The sequence below is a fragment of the Loxodonta africana genome, chromosome 4 (genome assembly GCF_030014295.1).
Source record: "Loxodonta africana isolate mLoxAfr1 chromosome 4, mLoxAfr1.hap2, whole genome shotgun sequence".
In the NCBI taxonomy this organism is placed as follows: Eukaryota; Metazoa; Chordata; class Mammalia; order Proboscidea; family Elephantidae; genus Loxodonta; species Loxodonta africana.
Genome location: NC_087345.1, coordinates 7,088,647 through 7,108,145, shown reverse-complemented (window position 1 = coordinate 7,108,145; position 19,499 = coordinate 7,088,647). Strand labels below are relative to the sequence as shown.

The window sequence follows — 19,499 nt, the reverse complement described above, 5'->3', positions numbered from 1 at the left end:
GGCTCTGCCCCCTCCCAGGGCCTCCGCCTGGCCGAACCGAGCGGCCACCTTCTCCACCTGGTCTCCATTCGTGTTTGCAGAGGTGCTGCCACTGCTGCCTGCTGGGGAGGGCGGCCCAGGCCCAGGGCCAGAGCTGCGAGTTCAGCCTCATGGCTGGCTACCAGTGTGGACTGGTCTTCCGGGCGTGCTGCGTGAAGGGCCAGGAGACGGCAGACTTCACGCCGGGGGACATCGGCGACCCCCAGGAGACGGGTAAGCCCGCTCTGCCTTCCTGGCTGGGTGGTGAGGGCGTGCACGGCTGTTGCCTAACTCAGCACAGACCCACTCGAGTTGTCAGGGCATTTCCCAAAGATTGGGTCCTTGTCAGGAGACAGAGAGCATGGGCTCTGGGACCGGACAAAGCTGGGGTCATGTCCTGGCCCTAACATGAGCCTTGGGTGAACTGATTTATCCAGGCCTCAGTTCCCCCATCTGCCATGTGGGGATAATCACAGTCCTGCTTCATAAGGTGCCCACCTCAGGATGAGCGCTCCGTGAACCTTTTCCAGCCCAATTTCCCCTGACCTCCCCCGGCCCTGAGCAGCAGCCAGTAGCTGGCCTTACCCTCCTTTCACAGTGGAGGACCTGATGCTCAAAGTCATGTGGCCAACACGCAGAGGAGGGAGAACCTGGCCTCCTGACTCCTGGCCAGCTCCTTCCCTCCCCTCACGTGGAGCCAGTGACACTCGGGCCAAAGGGCTGAGGCTTCACACTTTGCATCTGTGAGCTTTCAAATAATAGTCACTTACCAACAAAGGAGGAGCCCCTGCTGGAGCAAATAGCTAAGCACTGGGCTGTTGTTGTCATGTGCCCTCTAGATTTTCTCCCGAAGAGTTGCTGGTGGGTTTGAACTGCCGACCTTTCCGTTAACAGCTGAGCACCTAATCATTGAACCACCAGGACTTCTTAAGTGCTGGACTACTAACCAAAAGGTCGATGGTTCAAAACCACCCAGAAGTGCCTTGAAAGTAAGGCCTGATGACCTACTTTTGAGAGGTCATATCCTTGAAAACCCTATGGGGTTGCCATGAGTCCAAATAGACTTGACTCCAACAATGCCAAGTTCAGCAAAGGGGTGAGCGGCCCCCAGAGGCATTATAAGAGCACGCCCAGCTGTCTGACTCCCTCCCTGCTTCTCTGCCCTCCGTTTGCCTAAAGCTTCAGGGATGGTTCAGCTTCTTGATGTCTGATAACCTCTCTCATTTATGCGGTAGTTTCCGGGCCTTAATGGAGATATCCCTGGAAAAATTCAGGAGTTGGCTCTGCCCTGTGCCTGTACCCTCTTCTCTCTGAGCTTCATACCCCATTGATACCGGGTGAGGCAGAGGAAGGGGTTCTAAGAGAAGAGCTCACAGATCCCAGCGTGGCCTCTAAGTCAGGCCTCCTTTGGTGCAGCTGCACCCCCAGAGGCTTTGGGGTCCTGGGCCAGACGGACCAGTCTCTTTTTAAGTCCAGGGCTCCAGAGACGCCCTGGGCTGATTTACAGCTGCCCGGCCATAAAGGGGTGTTGGGACCACATTCTGGCTCCCTGCTTGGCTTTTGAAATCAGAGCTGACATCTTCACTGTAAACAAACCCAACTGTTAATCCCAGTCGGGGAGTGCTCCTCTGTCTCTGGGAGGATTTTCACTGATTTGTGGCTTCTTTTATTAACGTGCTCTGGGATTTTTTGTGGCTCCAGATGTCTTATCTCTCTCCTGTCTTTTATCTGCTTCAGTTCCTGCCCAGACTTTCCTCAGATGCCACCCACTCTTGGAGGGCTCCCTGACTTTTCCTCCTCACCCTGTCACAGATGGTCCTTCCTCCTCCCGCTAACATTTATCGTGGGCCTCGTATGTCTCCTGCAGGGCTGCTCCGAGGGCCACAGACCGGTGCTGGCCTGAGATGAATTAGTATAGAAATTGGGAGTAAGCCTTTAGAAACTTCTAGAAGCATTTGATCCCTGGGTGGTATTGGAGCTTGGAGTTCACCCAGATGTGTCTTGGAAGAAAGGCCTGGTGATCTACTTCCGAAAAATTAGCCATTGAGAACCCTATGCAGCACAGTTCTACCCTGATGCACATGGCGTCATCGTGAGTCAGACGTGACTCAGCAGCAGCTGGTTTATTGGATCAAAGTACTGGTCCCGGACTAGGGAAGGCGACCTGGTCATTTGCCACAGTTAGTTTGAAAACCGTACCTGGGCATCTTGTGGGTCCAGTGATTCCCATTCTACAGATCGAGGCACTGAGGCTGGGCAACCTCAGGGTTGGATCTGTTTGCGAGCAGGTCCAATGGTCTTTCTAGGCTTGCTGGCCTCCACGGAACATGGCACAGACCTTGGTGACATCATCACACGGTGGTAACTGGTTTCTTACCACTCCTTCCTGCCCCCTCACTGTGAACCGTTTCAGGGATGGGATTGGATCCCTGTATGCCTCTGGGCCTGCTGGCCTGGGCCTGACACATGGAGGGCACTTGGTGTTTGCCTGAATCCAATGCACTGAGGGAATGAAGTGTCCCCAAATTAAATAAACCAGATGGAAGGTGCTTCACAGCCTCCTAGCCTAGAAGAGATGACTCCACCCTAAATGGCCTTTTTTTAGTTATCTTCTCCCCAGGTTAGAAGTTATTTGAATGCTCATTCGGTTTATTCAACAAATGGGTTAGCGGGTCAAGGACACAGTGTAGACAAGGCCCCCATACCATATGGGGTCACCATGAGTCGGAATCGACTCAACAGCAGCGGGTTTTAATGGGCATCGTATTTTAATAAGAAGCCCTGGTGGTGCAGAGGTTAAAAGCCCTAACTGCTAACTGAAATGTCAGCGGTTCAAACCTACCCAGCGGCTCCTCGGGAAGAAGACCTGGCGATCTGCTCCTGTAAAGATTACAGCCTAGGACACCCTATGGGGCAGTTCTTCTCTGTCACATGGGGTCACTGTGAGTTGAAAATAGGCTCGATGGCACCTAACGACAGCATATTTTAGTAGCCCCTAAAATACATTTGTTGTTGTTGTTAGGTGCCGTCGAGTTGGTTCCGACTCACAGCGACCCTACACACAACAGAATGAAACACTGCCCGGTCCTGAGCCATCCTTACAATCATTGTTATGCTTGAGCTCATTGTTGCAGCCACTGCGTCAATCCACCTCATTGAGGGTCTTCCTCTTTTCCGCTGACCCTGTACCCTGCCAAGCATGATGTTCTCCAGGGACTGATCCCTCCTGACAACATGTCCAAAGTATGTAAGACGCAGTCCCGCCATCCTTGCCTCTAAGGAGCATTCCGGCTATACTTCTTCCAAGACAGATTTGTTCATTTTTTTGGCAGTCCGTGGTATATTCAATATTCTTCGCCAACACCACAATTCAAAGGCGTCAGTTCTTCTCGGTCTTCCTTATTCATTGTCCAGCTTTCACATGCATATGACGCGACTGAAAATACCATGGCTTGGGTCAGGCTTACCTTAGTCTTCAGGGTGACATCTTTGCCCTTCAACACTTTGAAGAGGTCCTTTGCAGCAGATTTACCCAATGCAATACATCTTTTGATTTCTTGACTGCTGCTTCCATGGCTGTTGATTGTGGATCCAAGTAAAATGAAATCCTTGACAACTTCAATCTTTTCTCCATTTATCATGATGTTGCTTATTGGTCCAGTTGTGAGGATTTTTGTTTTCTTTATATTGAGGTGCAATCCATACTGAAGGCTGTGGTCTCTGATCTTCATTAGTAAGTGGTTCAAGTCCTCTTCACTTTCAGCAAGCAAGGTTGTGTCATCTGCATAACACAGGTCGTTAATGAGTCTCCCTCGAATCCTGATGCCCTGTTCTTTATATAGCCCAGCTTCTCATATTATTTGCTCAACATACAGATTGAATAGGTATGGTGAAAGAATACAGCCCTGACACACACTTTTTCTCACTTTAAACCAATCAGTATCCCCTTGTTCTGTCCGAACAACTGCCTCTTGATCTATGTAAAGGTCCCTCATAAGTACAATTAAGTGTTCTGGAATTCCCATTCTTGGCAATGTTATCAGTAATTTGTTATGATCCACACAGTCGAATGCCTTTGCATAGTCAATAAAATACAGGTAAACATCCTTCTGGTATTCTCTGCTTTCAGCCAGGATCCATCTGACATCGGCAACGATATCCCTGGTTCTACGTCCTCTTCTGAAGCCGGCCTGAATTTCTGGCAGTTCCCTGTTGATATACTGCTGCAGCCGTTTTTGAATGATCTTCAGCAAAATTTTGCTTGCGTGTGATATTAATGATTTTGTTCTATAATTTCCACATTCGGTTGGATCACCTTTCTTGGAAATAGGCATAAATATGGATCTCTTCCAGTCAGCTGGCCAGGAAGCTCTCTTCGATATTTCTTGGCATAGACGAGTGAGCACCTCCAGCACTGCATCTGTTTGTTGAAACATCTCAATTGATATTCCATCAGTTCCTGGAGCCTTGTTTTTCACCAACGCCTTCAGAGCAGCTGGGACTTCTTCCTTCAGTACCATCAGTTCCTGATCATATGCCACCTCTTGAAATGGTTGAATATCGACTAATTCTTTTTGGTGTAATGACTGTGTGTATTCCTTCCATCTTCTTTTGATGCTTCCTGTGTCGTTTAATATTGTCCCCACAGAATCCTTCACTATTGCAACTCGAGGCTTGAATTTTTTCTTCAGTTCTTTCAGCTTGAGAAACGCCAAGTGTGTTTTTCCATTTTGGTTTTCCATCTCCAGCTCTTTGCACATGTCGTTATAATACTTTACTTTGTCTTCTCAAGCCACCCTTTGAAATCTTCTGTTCAGTTCTTCTACTTCATCAATTCTACCTTTTGCTTTAGCTGCTCGACGCTCAAGAGCAAGTTTCAGAGTCTCCTCTGACGTCCATCTTGGTCTTTTCTTTCTTTCCTGTCTTTTCAATGACCTCTTGCTTTCTTCATGGATGATGTCCTTGATGTCATTCCACAATTCATCTGGTCTTCGGTCACTAGTGTTCAGTGCGTCAAATCTATTCTTCAGAGGGTCTCTAAGTTCAGGTGGGATGTACTCAAGGTCATATTTTGGGTCTCGTGGACTTGCTCTGATTTTCTTCAGTTTCAGCTTGAACTTGCATATGAGCAATTGATGGTCTGTTCCACAGTCGGCCTCTGGCCTTGTTCTGACTGATGATATTGAGCTTTTCCATCATCTTTTCCCACAGATGTAGTCAATTTGATTTCTGTGTGTTCCATCTGGAGAGGTCCATGTGTATAGTCACCGTTTATGTTGGTAAAACAAGGTATTTGCAATGAAGAAGTCGTTGGTCTTGCAAAATTCTACCATTCGATCTCCGGCATTGTTTCTATCACCAAGGCCATATTTTGCAACTACTGATCCTTCTTTGTTTCCAACTTTCGCATTCCAATCTCGAGTAATTATCAATGCATCTCGATTGCATGTTTGATCAGTTTTAGACTGCGGCAGCTAATAAAATCTTCTCTTTCTTCATCTTTGGCTCTAGTGGTTGGTGCGTAAATTTGAATAATAGTCGTATTAACTGGTCTTCCTTGTAGGCGTATGGATATTATCCTATCATTGACAGCATTGTACTTCAGGATAGATCTTGAAATGTTCTTTTTGACGATGAATGCAACCCCATTCCTCTTCAAGCTGTCATTCCCAACATAGTGGACTATATGATTGTCTAATTCAAAATGGCCGATACCAGTCCGTTTCAACTCACTATTGCCTAGGATATCGATGTTGATGCGTTCCATTTCATTTTTGATGATTTCCAATTTTCCTAGATTCATACTTCATACATTCCAGGTTCCAATTATTAATGGATGTTTGCAGCTGTTTCTTCTCATTTTGAGTCGCGCCACATCAGCAAATGAAGGTCCTGAAAGCTTTACTCCATCCACGTCATTAAGGTCAACTCTGCTTTGAGGAGGCAGCCATTCCTCAGTCGTCTTTTGAGTGCCTTCCAACCTGGGGGGCTCATCTTCCAGCACTATATCAGACAACGCTCCGCTGCTATTCATAAAGTTTTCACTGGCTAATGCTTTTCAGAAGTAGACTGCCAGGTCCTTCTTCCTACTCTGTCTTAGTCTGGAAGCTCAGCTGAAACCTGTCCTCCATGGGTGACTCTGCCGGTATCTGAATACCGGTGGCCTAGCTTCCAGCATCACAGCAACACGCAAGCCCCAGCAGCACGACAAACTGACAGACACATGGGGGCTAAAAATACATAGTTAGGACATATAAGTTATATACATAGCTCATGTAAGTTAGGTTACATTGACATTTAGACAGCATCACTGATCTTTTTTTCTTCTTAATGACATTTATTCTTCCGTTATACATGTATTATGCTCATGGCAGGCATTCTAGAAAATACAGAAGGGTAGAAGGAAGAGAAACGTAGACCCGGAGATAAACACTGTTTCCCTTCCAGCGTGTTGCTTTTCTGTGTCTAGCTTGGTTTCTTCCACCCAGGTATGGTCACGCTGTGGCTACCACTTTGATGGGTGCATCTTCCACCTAGTTCTGCAATGTCCTTGCTGTTCAATCGTGATCACACTCATTTCCTCTTGCGGAAACGTCCTGAATACCAGAGGGCTTGATTTTGAGTATTTCTAGGGCTTCTTCCCACCCGTAAGGAGCCCCGGTGGTGCAGTGGTTAAGCACTAGGCTGGTAACTGAAAGGTCGGTGGTTCTAACCCACCAGTCTCTGGGAGAAAGACGTGGCAGTCTGCTAACATGGAAATTCTATTTTAAAAAGGATAAAGTGAATGGTTAGCTGATCGTAGTTTTTACGAACGGGCGTTAAAACGGAAATCAAACAGAAACAAACCGGTTGCCATAGGGTCGACTTGACGTATGGTGACCCCATAACTGTGCTCCACGGGGTTTCCAGTGGCTGCTTTTTCAGAGGCAGATCACCAGGCCTTTCTTCCGAGGCACCTCTGGGTGAACTTGAACCACCAGCCTTGCAGTTAGCAGTCAAGCACTTACCCATTTGGCCACCCAGGGACTCTTATAAACGGGCATTACTGGCTGATGTTTACGAGAAGATAAAATGGTTTTTAGTTTCTTGTAAGATGGAACAATGTATTTGTATAAATGCTTGCCTTTGTTTCCCTTCCCCCTTAGCCAAAATTTCTGAGGGTGAGGAGGAACAAGAAGACCCATACCTTAATGACCGCTGCCGAGGTGAGAATCCGTCGTCTTCCCCTGTGCCGTTCAGTGGTTCGTTAAACCTGAAAGAAAGTCGACCCTAATCTCATTGGGAGTTTGAGCCTCAGCGGTTTTGCTCAGGTTCACCCCGGGAGGTGCCCTTTGTCTGGGAGTCAGGTCTGTCCTTCTGTTACTCCTGGGCTCCTGCCTTCTTCCCTCCAGCGTCCTCGGAGCTGGGGCCTGGTGGGGAGGCTGGAAAGGGGTGGGCTTACTCAGAAGGGGCCGCAGGTGAAAAGCTGGCATTGGAAACCCTAGCGCCACATGTTCCGCCTGAACACCCTGTGTTACAGGCACTGTGGACACCAGCTTCTCCCAAAGCTGGGGTCCCTCAGGATGGGGCAAAGCACTATTGGTCTTTGTGACCCTGAGCCCAACCACGCCTGGCCCAGAGAGGGCGTTCAGTAATACTCATTTGTCCCGCAAGACAGATGTTTTCAAATTTAAAGTTAGAGGGGCTTGCAGGTTTGTTTTTCATGTGATAAAGCTTTACTTTGCTTTCACGGAACAGTCCGGCGTGTTGAGACTGGCAGGCCTGCTCCACAGGTTCTTTCGGTGACTTGCCCTGTGGTTGGGGAGAGCCATTGGCTAAGTGGAGACCCAGCTTAAGGATATAAGGCTGTGGTCAGTGGTTAGTGACGGTCAGCATCAAGTCCTGGCAGGGGAGGGAACGAGCAGAGAGCCCCAGAAAACTTCTGGTTCAGCTTCCTAGTGCTGCCATAACTGAATACCAGAAAGAGGGTGGCTTTACAGAACAGAAATGTACTATCTCACAGTTTTGGAGGCTGGAAGTTCACAGCAGTATATTGGCCATGTTGATTCTGCCCAGGGGCTGAGAGAGGGACTGTCCCAGGCCACCTCCTAGATTCTGGTGGCTGCTGACAACCCTTGGCGTGCCTTTGCTGCTCAGAGATGTAATTCACAGTGTCTTCCCCTGCTCGGCTCCTCATCTCTTCTTCCCTTTCATAAGACGCCGCTCAGAAGGGATTAGGACTACCCTACTGCGCCATGATCTCTTTAATGGAACTGATAGTATCTTCAGAGAAGGGCACTATTTCCCCCAAACAAGATCAGGTTCACAAGTACAGCAGTTAAGACTTTAGCATATCTTTTTGGGGGACACGATTTGATCCATAGCAGCCTTGTGATCCTCTCTATGATGCGGGAGGTTCTTCTCGGGGAAGCTGTTAAAACCTCTGAGGAGGGTTAGCCAGGACATGACACTGAAAGGGTATTTAGGCAGGAGGTGGAGGCGTGGAGCCTCATGAAGGGTGCAGTGTCATGGCAGTTGGGCACTGGTGGGTGTAGGGTGGGGGTGGAGGAGGGCGCAGAAGTGGGCAGGGCCCTTCAGGGCCTGGGCAGCAGCTGGAAATTTACCTCGTAGGATCATTACCTGGTAGACATTTATCCTGATGGACCTGCCTGTGAACACTCGGGCTGCCTCATAGTGAGGGTGGGTTGCCGGGGTGACACCAGGGAGACCCGGTGAGCAGGTGGTGGTACCCGAGGTGGTGGTAGTGGCAATGGTAGTGGCAGTCCCTGCTTGAGAGACATGGGGAAAAGCTAGGCCTGCTCAGGGCCGGGCCCCATGTGGGGTCCGTCGTTGCTCTTCTCTGCCCTGCTTCTCCCAGCTCCATGGAACTTACAGAGACTGCCCTGCCTGCCCCCCATGTTGTCAGCCAGAGCTGAGACTGGACGGTGCAGCCCCCCAGGAGTGCCCAGAGCCAGACCTGGGGCCTCCTGCAGGGTGGGGGCTGGGAGGGTGGCAGGTGGGCTCTGCCCTGTGGACCCCACCTTTCTCCGTCCTCTGCTTCATGGAACCGGGGAACGTGGAGGTCTGCAGGGTCTCGGTGCCCCCTGCCCTGCTCACATGCACCCTGTCTACAGGCGGCGGCCCTTGCAAGCAGCAGTGCCGTGACACGGGGGACAAGGTCGTCTGTTCCTGCTTTGTGGGCTACCAGCTGCTGTCTGACGGCGTCTCCTGTGAAGGTAAAGGTCCCGTGGGTTGGGGCCTGTCCTTCAGACCCCGGCAAGGTCGAGGCTTTGCACAAGCCAGGGGCCCCAGCTGTGTTGGGGGCACCAACCCTGCATTTCTGGTACTCCCCGGAGCTGAATGGTGCCGGGCCTCCTGGCCCCGGTCCCATCCAGAGAAGATGGGCCATGTGCTAGAAAAGAGGGCTGGGGTTGGGGTCAGCCCGGGCTCTGAGTCCAGGATCAGCAGAGGGGCCTTAGGCAAGTCCCCCAGCCTCTTGTCCTGAGAGGGGGATGGTGAAACCCTCCATAAGGGCTTGTTGAGGGTCAGGTGGTCCCAGTCCAGGGCTGGCACTTAACAAGAGGGTGCTGAGAAAGAGCAATTACTCTGAAACAGCAGGGGACCTGGTGGGGAGTCCCCATGACGCCCCTCTAGGCACATTTGTGGTGTGTCATAGTGGGACCCCAGCCAGGTTGAATGGGGGACTCATGGATGCAGGGAGCCAGTTTCCCCGTGACTTCCAGAAGATTTCTTCGGATGACGCGTAGGGATCCATGTTCTCGCCGGTTACTCCTTGCCGTCTGGCTCTCTCCTAGATGTCAATGAGTGCATCACTGGCAGCCATAACTGCCGGCTCGGGGAGTCCTGCGTCAATACCGTGGGCTCTTTCCGCTGTCAGCGGGACAGCAGCTGTGGAACAGGCTACGAGCTCACAGAGGACAATGACTGCAAAGGTTAGCACCTGCTCCGGCCCCACAGCCTGGCCCCCGGGAGTAGATGTGCTACAGTGGGCTCGCTGGTCAAGGGCCCTGGTGGTGTAGTGCTCCCATGTGGCCACCAGGGCTGCCGCCTTCTCATCTGTGGGGTGTTGTTTGTTGCCATCAAGTTGGTCTCCAACTCGTGGTTACCCTGTGCACAATGGAACAAAATGCCACCTGGTCCTGTGCCATCCCCACGATCGGCTGCAGACTGGACTATTGTGACAGGGGCAGCTATACCTGCTTGGGGGAGGGGTCCCTGGGTGGTGCAAATGGCTAATGGACTTGTCCACTAACCGAAAGGTTGGAGGTTCCTTTCCACCCAGAGGTACCTCAGAAGAAAGGCCTGGCAATCTACTTCTGAAAAATCAGCCATTGAAAACCCTGTGGCGCACAGTCCTACTCTGACACACAGGGGGGCACATGAGTCGGAGTTGACTTGACGGCAGCTGGATTTTTATACCTACTTGACCAGCACCTGGGATGTCTTGGGGGAATAAGATGATACGTCAAAGTACGGATAGAAGCGATCAGACATCAAAAAGCTGACAGCAGCCCCCCAGTCCCGGCCCGCTCTGTCATTAGTGCCTTCTGTCAGTGCCTAGTTAATGCCAGTGGCGAGTTTGAATTTCTGAAAAGCCCCAGTGTACTATTATTTAAAAACAACATCTGGGATGAATTTCAGGTGCTCACACGTGTTTTCTACCAAAAAAAAAAAACCCAAATTTTTGTTTGTGCCCTCCATCTGATTGCAGGCTTCCTTGAAGTGCAAAGCATATTCCCTTCTGCTACCTAAAAACATGACATTTCTGGCTGCCGGCCTTTTGCCGCCAAGGCCTAGATGTTACTTGGCAGATGAGGCTCTGATGAGGATTGTTTAGGATGCGGTTTTCTGCGGAGGGTTTTGAACCTTTCAGGATGACAAAGCCACTTGTGTAAAAACGTTGACTGAGTCAGGAGGCTAATTCAAAAGCAAGGCACGCCTCTGACATCTGAGGGCTCTTGAGCAGGTTCAGTTCATTCCATTCCTGCGGACTTGCTGGGTGGTTTGGATACTGAGAACCCAGTGGCTGAGCCAGCGGAGTATACACGTTTGGACGTTTGACATCCTTGAACTTGAAGGGAAGGCAGCCTGGTTACATCTAATCATGACAGTCCGCACTGTTAATATTTGGAATATTGTGAAGACTTCCAGATGAATAAGTTTATAGGGACCATGTTTATTGCCACTAAGACAATTATTTTATGATCTAAACTAAATATACACTTAGCCGGGAATGAAAAAAATAAATCTGCCAGGAAAATGCCTGGGTTATTTATCGTATAGCAGAAAGCTTGCCTCGTGAGAGCCCAGGAACAAAGTCAGCGTTTAAGTCTTTAGCAGCGCGAGTATTATTTGTCTGGCTGAAGCCCTGTTTGTATCAGACCTTTCTATGGGATTGTTTTGGGTTATATTGTGAGTAATGAGCATTAAAAAAAAAAAATACTTGTGATTTTAAAGTGTTGTAAGATGCTTCTGGCAGTACTCTTGCTAACGATTTCCTTTTTTTATGATGTACCAGATATTGACGAGTGTGAGACTGGTATTCATAACTGCCTCCCCGATTTTATCTGTCAGAATACTCTGGGATCCTTCCGCTGCAGACCCAAGCTACAGTGCAAGAGTGGCTTTATACAAGATGCTCTAGGCAACTGTATTGGTAAGACACACTGCCGCCAGGGCCGAGGGGCTCCAAGAGGCGGGCCAGCTGTCCAGCTGTGGGGCTAGACTAGACTATCAGGGGCTGCGTAGCCCATAGAACAGGGCCAGGTGGTAAATATCTCAGGCACCGCGGGACGTATGGTTTCTGTCACCATTTCTCCACTCTGTTGCTGGAGCTGGAAGCAGCCACAGACAACGTGTAAATAAATGGGCAAGGCCGTGTGCCAATAAAACTTTATTTACAAAATTAGGCAGCAAGCTGGATTCGGCCCAAGGGCCTTAGTTTGCCAACCCCTTCCATAGACAAAAAGGGCTCTGGTGAGACAAAGAGTTAAAGCACTCAACTGCTAACTGAAAGGTTGGCGGTTTGAACTCACCCTACCACTCTGTAGGAGGAGGACCTGGTGATCTGCTTCCTAAAGATTACAGCCAAGAAGACCCTATGGGGCAATTCTACTCAGTCACATGGGGTCTCTATGAGTAAGAACTGACTCGATGACACCTAACAGCAACAGTATAGATGAAGGAGTCCCTGGTTGGTGCAAATGGTTAACACATTTGCTGCTAACCATGGTCGGCAAATCAAGTTCACCCAGAGGCACCTCAGAAGAAAGGTCTGGCAATCTATGTCCAAAAAATCAGCCATTGAAAACCCTATGGAGCACGTTTCTACTCTGACGCAGGGGTCACCATGGGCTGGAATCGACTTGGTGGCGGCTGGTTTGGTGTTCAGTTAGTGTAGATGAAAGGCCTTGAGTTATGGAGCCAGGGACACCTGGTTTTAAACTGAGTGAACTAACACAATTTATTTATCTTCTCTGAGCCTCAGTTTCCTCCTCTGTAAAATGGGAGTAATAAAAATCTGGCTTATAGGCATGAGGCAAAGATTAAACAAGGTGATTGTGAAGTGCCCGGTACGGGGGAAGCCCTCAATACACAGTAGTTCCCTGCCACAAGCCATTTTAGTCTATTAAAAAATTGTTTAAAAAAATTCTCCATTAATATCAGAGGAAGCTCAGTGGGAAAGGAAAGAAAAGGACATGTGAACTTCGTGTAAAAATAGAAGGTCTGGGTGAGACTCCATAAGTGGGAGGAGCAGCGTGGGTCACGGGTGAGGGAGCCCCTGGCCAGTGACCTGTTCTGTGAAGGCAGGAGTGGGCCCCCCTTTTCTCCTAGAGTCTCCCTGGTTAGGCACCTGGCTCCATCACTCTTTGATGCCAGCATGTGAGTCCAGAGCTACTGGCCTTCCCTCAGAGGCAAACTAAGGCATGGCAGGTGGGGCATGTGCCCGGGCACTGCTTTAGGAGGGTGCTAAAGAGCAGTTTCTATTGGCCATCGGAGTTTCTCCGTGGGAGAAAGATTACAGCCTTGGAAACCCTATGGGGCAGTTCTGCTCTGTGCTATAGGGTTGCTATGAGTCGGAATCGACTCGTTGGCAATGTTTTTTTTGGGTTGTTGTTGTTAGGTGCCATTGAATTGGTTCTGACTTATAGTGACCCCATGTACAACAGAAAGAAACACTGCCCAGTCCCGCATTATCCTCACAATCGTTATGCTTGAGCCCATTGTTGCAGCCACTTTGTCAGTCCATCTCGTGGAGGGTCTTCCCTTTTTTCACTGACCCTCCACTTTACCAAGGATGATGTCCTTCTCCAGGGACAGATCCCTCCTGATAACATGTCCAAAGTATGTGAGACGTAGTCTTGCCATCCTTACTTCTAAGGAGCATCCTGGCTGTACTTCTTCCAAGACAGATTTGTTCATTCTTCTGATAGGCTCCCGCCTTCCCTTGCTCTGTGCTCGCCCCAAGCTTCTGGGTCCTGCCTTTGAAGTCAGAGAGACTTTTCTGATCCCAGCTGTAGGTGGGCCGTGGTTAGAACCTAAAAACAAAAACAGACCCATTGCTATGGAGTCGCATCTGACTACTGCTCCTTAAAGGCCGGCTCCGCTGTGAGCCAGGTGCTACGAACCTCTTTCTTATTTGCAAGACCTCAGCCTTAGATAAATGCACACTGATCTTTTATCTGAAACTGTAGTTTGCATTGAAAGCACTTTGTCTTTTTTCCCACATTTCTTTTTACCACCCAATATGTATATATGTGTGTGTGTGTGTGTGTGTGTTTTCCACTTTATTTTTTTTGTGAAAATATACACACGGCAGAACATGTGCTGGTTTACCAATTTCTAGATGTACGATCCAGTTACATTGATGACACTCTTCCAGTTGTGCCATTCTCGCTATTCTTTTCCAGATGATTCCACCGTTCTTAAGATAAACTCGCTGCCCCTAAGCTTCCTAGCTGACCTTTCTAATTGCTGTTGGCAGTTGGATCCCATGTAGATAATTCTTTAAAAAAGCACAATGCTCATGGCAGACATTCGTTACTAATTAAGCTAAGCTATTGTTTGGTTTAAAGATGACTTCAGGGGATAGTTTCGGTTTAAGGTTTAAAGGTGATCTCAGGGCAATAGTTGCGGGGGGAGCAGGGAGGGATGCGTCATCCAGCCTCAGTGGCTCGAGTCTGTGAGATTCTGGATTCTATGAGAATTTGAAATTCTGTTCCACGGTTTTCCCCTTTTAAATCAGGATTCTGCTGTAGAATCTTTGATCAAAACGTTCAGTAATGGTAGCCAGGTACCATCCAGTTCTGGTCTCATGGCAAAGGAGGCAGTTGTTCATAGAGGCAATTAGCCACACGTTCCATTTTTTCCAAATATTCCTGACTCTCACGGGAGCCCTGGTGGTGCCGTGGTTAAGCATTCACTGTTAACCCGAAAGGTTGGCAGTTTGAACCCACCGGCGGCCCCAGGGGAGAAAAGACATGGTGGTCTGCTTCGTAAAAATTATATCCTTGGAAACCCTATGGGGTAGCTCTTTTCCGTTCTGTAGGGTCGCTGTAAGTCAGAACCGACTGCAGGGCACCAGATGTCTACCGAAGGTATGACAGGGCTGTGCTCTGGGCACTGGTGGACAAGGGGTGCTAGCGAGCAGTTTCCACTGGGCACTGGTGGACGAAGGGTGCTAGCGAGCAGTTTCCATTGGCCCTCAGTTTCCCTTCCCAGCTGAGGGAGATTATTAAGCAGTTTAACACTAGCGTCCATAGGTACTGTTATCCATTGATAGGCCCCCCGCACAGCACACAATTCCTGGTTCTCCTATTGCTCCAGGCAAATAGAGACCTATTGTTGTAGCTTGGATGGCTGCTAGCAAGCTTTTAAGACCCCAGGCACTAAGCAAGGAACTAGGAGATAGAACAGAAGCACTAAACACAATATTAGGCCAATCAACTGGCATGTCCCCTGAAAACAGGCCCCAAACCTGGAAAATAAACAAAGCCCATGAGGTGTTTAGTTGGTTGCATGATGGCAGCTGCTCTTTTCGTTGTTGTGTAAAAATATGTGTAACACGGTGTTTACCAGTTCAGCCTTTTTTAGTGATATCAAAGCACATGAATCCTATCACACAACCCTTACCCTTCACTGACGCCAAATTTCTCCTCACCACAAACAGAAACCCACTGTTCCCAAACAAGGGCCCCCTCTCCACTTCCTCTTGCCCCGGCCACCACTAGTGAACTTTGGTACCTACACATTTGCCTATTCTTGATGCGTAAGTGAGCTAATACAGTATTTGTCCTTTTGTGATTGGCCTATCTCACTCAGCATAGTGTTTTCAAGGCTCGTCCATGTCGTAGTCTTCATCAGGACTTCACTTCTCTTTATGGCTGAGTTGTATTCAATTGTATGGATAGATATGTTGTTGTTGTTGTGTGCCTGTTGATTCCAACTCATAGTGATCTTATAGGATAGAGTAGAAGTGCCCCACAGGGTTTCCTGGGCCGAAATCTTTATGGGAGGAGATCACTAGGTCTTTTCTCCCATGGAGCCACTGGTAGGTTCGAAATGCTGACCTTTCAGTTAGCAGCCAAGTGCTTAACCATTGCGCCACCAGGCTATTGTGAAAAGTGTTGCAATAAACATTGAGGTATATTCAACCCCAAATATTTAAAGGCCAGTAGAACAGTGGCCCCTTAGGACAGGGGCCTCATCTGAACTCAATTCCAGTCTTATTCCGTTAAAGCTTCACTTTCGTCTTGGGCAGGAAGGCTTGGCCAGCAGGTGACCCCTTGTCAGTCTCCTGGTCAGCCACCTCCCAGCGAGCAGTCATCACTCAGCACAGGAGCAGAGAAGGATGGGCAGTGAGTGGGGAGAAGGAAGGACCTCCCCAGACCTGCAGCCTACTCAGGGGGGCCCCACAGATGAGGCCGGAAACACAAACTCATTGCCAAGTCAGCCCTGATTTCCACAAAGAAGGGACATTTTCTAGTATCAGCCTCGCCCTGATTTTGCCCCTTCCAGGGTGTCACCTTGTGCAGGGGGTAAGGCACAGGAACAGTGGGAAGAGGGACAGCCCCCTCACTGTCTCCCCTAGATCAAGGTGGCAGCGAGGTCTGCGCAGAAGCCTAGGGCAGGTGGGAGAGGCCGTTGGCTGAAGACCAGCCTGGTGGCACTTGGTTTCTTTGTGTCATTTCTCTGGGTCCTCAATGCTGGCATCAAAAGCCACAGTTGGGCTCTCAGAGGCTCCATTACCCTAGCCTTTTTGTGTGTGTAAGGGGGTGCCTCTTTCTGTGTTTTTACAACCCTTGCAACCAAGTTCAGGCTTTGGGGTTTTTTTTTTTAAGTGCTTTGTCTATTTATTTTAAAATAAGCAAACAAAACCTCAGTGTAGAAAGTCAAAGCTTCTCCCCGCCTAGTTCTGAGTGTGGAGTAAGGTTACTGGTTTCCTGGAGCTGCCGTAACAAAGACCACAAACTGGGTGGCTCAAGAGAACAGAAATGTGTTCACAGTGTTTTTTCACAGTCCTGGAGGCCAGGAGTCTAAGCTCAGGGTGTCTGCAGTGTTGACTCCTTCTGAGGCTCTGAGGGAGAGAATCTGTCCCAGGGCTCGCTCCCAGCTTCTGGTGGCCCTGGCACTCCTCAGCTTGTTGATACAAGGTCACGGCCGTCCTTCCTGTCTGCCTGTCCCTGTGTCTCCTCTACTGTATTTTAAGGACACACTCATGTAGGATTAGGGACCCCATACTCCAGTATGGCCTCATGTTAACTGATAACATCTGCAAAGACCCTATTTCCAAACAGGGTATTTCAGCATATCTTGCCAGGGGACACAATTCAACCCATAACAGGGCGTGAATACAGGATGGTGTAGGAATCGCCAAACTGGGGGTGGCGACGGAGAGTCTCCAGAGCTTGTGGCGGGGATGGGATTCAGAGGGGACTTTGTTGCATCATCACAGAAGAGTCTAAAAGCCAGGCAGGCAGGTTTGCATTGGCTGCAGTGAAAAATGGAGGTGTTTCAGGGCTCGGGGCAGGCAGAGGGGCCACGGAGGTGGTGTCTAAGGAAGCCAACTGGCAGCGTGTGCCGGTGAGACCCAGGAGGCCGGTGGGGGCTGCCTTGTGGCCTAGGGGCCAGGGCTTGTGGTGCCTCCGCTGGTGGTCGTACAAAGAGGTGGGGACCTGCCTGTTGGGCTCCAGAAGCCCCCACAATTGACCACGGTGTCCCATCTCTCCCCACTGCAGATATCAATGAGTGTTTGAGTATCAGTGCTCCGTGCCCTCCGGGGCAGACGTGTATCAACACAGAGGGCTCCTATACCTGCCAGAAGAATGTGCCCAACTGTGGCCGTGGCTACCACCTCAACGACGAGGGCACCCGATGTGTTGGTTGGTATTGTTTAAAACTCTGGAGTTGACATTTCTGTCTGCTGCCAGCACACACCCCCTTCTCTGGAAGGAGGAGGAGAGCAACAAAGCAAAGCCGTCCCCACTTGCCCATCCAGCTTGCTGCCAGTCCCCAAACATAGGCCTTTGTCATCTGCTGCCTGGACTGGTGCAGTAGAATCCCAACCCCTCTAGAGCCCCCAGCCTAGTGTCATTCAGACCTAGTGAGGCCCCCTGACAGGAAAGCCCCACGCCCTGCCCTTCTGGAAGCCCTCCTGGCTGCCCGCTGCTGGCAGAACACAGACGCCTCTTAGGACCTAGTCCTCCTGAGCTGGCTTCAGATGTGCAAACCGTGTGTGGAATCCAAACTTCTCACATTTGTTGTTGTTGTCAGTGCCACTGAGTCAGTTCCGACTCACAGCGACCCCGTGTACAACAGAACAAAACACTGCCCGGTCTTGTGCCGTCCTCACAATCGTTGTTATGCTCGAGGCCATTGTTGCAGCCACTGTGTCAGTCCATCTCCTTGAGGGCCTTCTTATTTTTCACCGACCCTCTACTCTACCTAGCATGATGTCCTTCTCAAGGGACTAGTCCCTCCTAATAATATGTCCAAAGTACGTGAGATAAAGTCTCACCACACTTGCTTCTGAGGAGTATTCTGGCTGTACTTCTTCCAGGACGGACTTGTTCGTTCTTCTGGCCGTCCGTGGTATATTCAATATTCTTCCCTTAGGAAGCCTAGGAAACCCTATGGGGCAGTTCTACCCTGTCCCATGGGGTCGCCATAAGTCAGAATCAACTCTATGGCACCCAACAACTCCCCAAACAAGCCCCTCCCCTCCTCTCTGTGTGGCTTTTTTCTCTTAGATTATTTTCTCTGCCTAAAACATGCCCCCACCGGCTCCTACCTTGGGATCCAAGGCTAAGACATCTCCTCCACCCAGCCTGCCTGAGTCCCTGCCAGCCTAGAGTCCCCTCCGGCCAGTAACTCCCAGAGCTCTTTCTCATTGCCCGTCCCCTTAGCTAGAGTCACTGCTGAGCGGCCAGAGCAGGCATCTCTGGGGGTCAGGGCTGTGTCCCGTCAGCTGTCTCCCCAGCATGGGGCCCGCACACAGTAGGTGCTCTATGAAATCCGTGTTGGAGGAGATGGAGCTGCTTTGTCGGTGAACACACTAGTTGCCTCCTTTCTTGCCTCACTATGTTTAAATGCATCTTTCTTTGTCGGCAGACGTGGACGAGTGTTCGCCGCCCTTGGAGCCCTGTGGGCCGGGGCATGTCTGTGTGAACTCCCCCGGAAGTTTCCGCTGCGATTGCAAGGCTGGCTACTATTTTGATGGCATCAGCAGGACCTGTGTGGGTACGTGGGTGTCCTGAGCCCCCACGGGGCCATGGGTATCCTGAGGCCCCCACGGGGCCATGGGTGTCCTGACGCCTCCAAGGGGCCATGGGTGTCCCTGCAGAATACGTGGGTGTCCCTGCCGGTACGTGGGTGTCCTGCAGGCCTCCTTGGAGCCTAGGGTGTCCCTGCCAGTACGTGGGTGTCCCTGCTGGTACACGGGTGTCCTGAGGCCTCCACGGGGCCGTGGGTGTCCCTGCCGGTACGTGGGTGTCCTGCAGGCCTCCTCAGGGCCTGGGGACCCAGCTAGGTGGGCACCAAAGAGGCCCTAGCCCATAGCACCAGGGTGGAGTGGCCTTGAACTCTGGTTCCATCTTTGTCCCCTCCTCACCTCAGAAAATCTCAAATCTGGGCAGCTCCCAGAGAGAAGACCCCGAGTTAGGAGACCCACAATTTAGTCCTGCCGCTGCCAATGGTATGTGGCCACACCTGCCAGGTGTGAGCTGACTCCCCACCTGTGCAGCAGGTGCTCCAAACGTCTCATGTGTCCGTGGTTTCCCATTCGCCGCCTACCTGTAGGGTCGCATGGCTGAGCTGTATGGTCAGCCCAGGGCAGCGAAGGGGGGGAACCCTGCTGAGCTAGGCCAGTCACCCCAAACAAGGATTTTCTGGGGGAGGGTGGTGTCTCCACCCCAGCCCTTTGTCAGATCCCGGTGGACCTTCCTTGGGACCAGGCTGGGGACTGGGGCAGGCACATGCCCAGG

General features: G+C 50.3%; 1 protein-coding gene across 2 annotated transcripts in view; it reads left to right on the top strand.

The window, feature by feature from the left end:
• The window catches only part of FBLN1 (fibulin 1), a 110,562-nt gene that overhangs the window by 23,891 nt on the left and 67,172 nt on the right, over positions 1-19,499 (top strand). For both annotated transcript variants that reach the window (XM_064283378.1, XM_010600456.2), the window contains exons 4-10: positions 81-252; positions 7,164-7,223; positions 9,132-9,233; positions 9,813-9,950; positions 11,537-11,674; positions 17,256-17,399; positions 18,628-18,756. In XM_064283378.1, the coding sequence (XP_064139448.1) occupies positions 81-252; positions 7,164-7,223; positions 9,132-9,233; positions 9,813-9,950; positions 11,537-11,674; positions 17,256-17,399; positions 18,628-18,756 (883 nt within the window). The remainder of the gene's footprint in view (positions 1-80; positions 253-7,163; positions 7,224-9,131; positions 9,234-9,812; positions 9,951-11,536; positions 11,675-17,255; positions 17,400-18,627; positions 18,757-19,499) is intronic.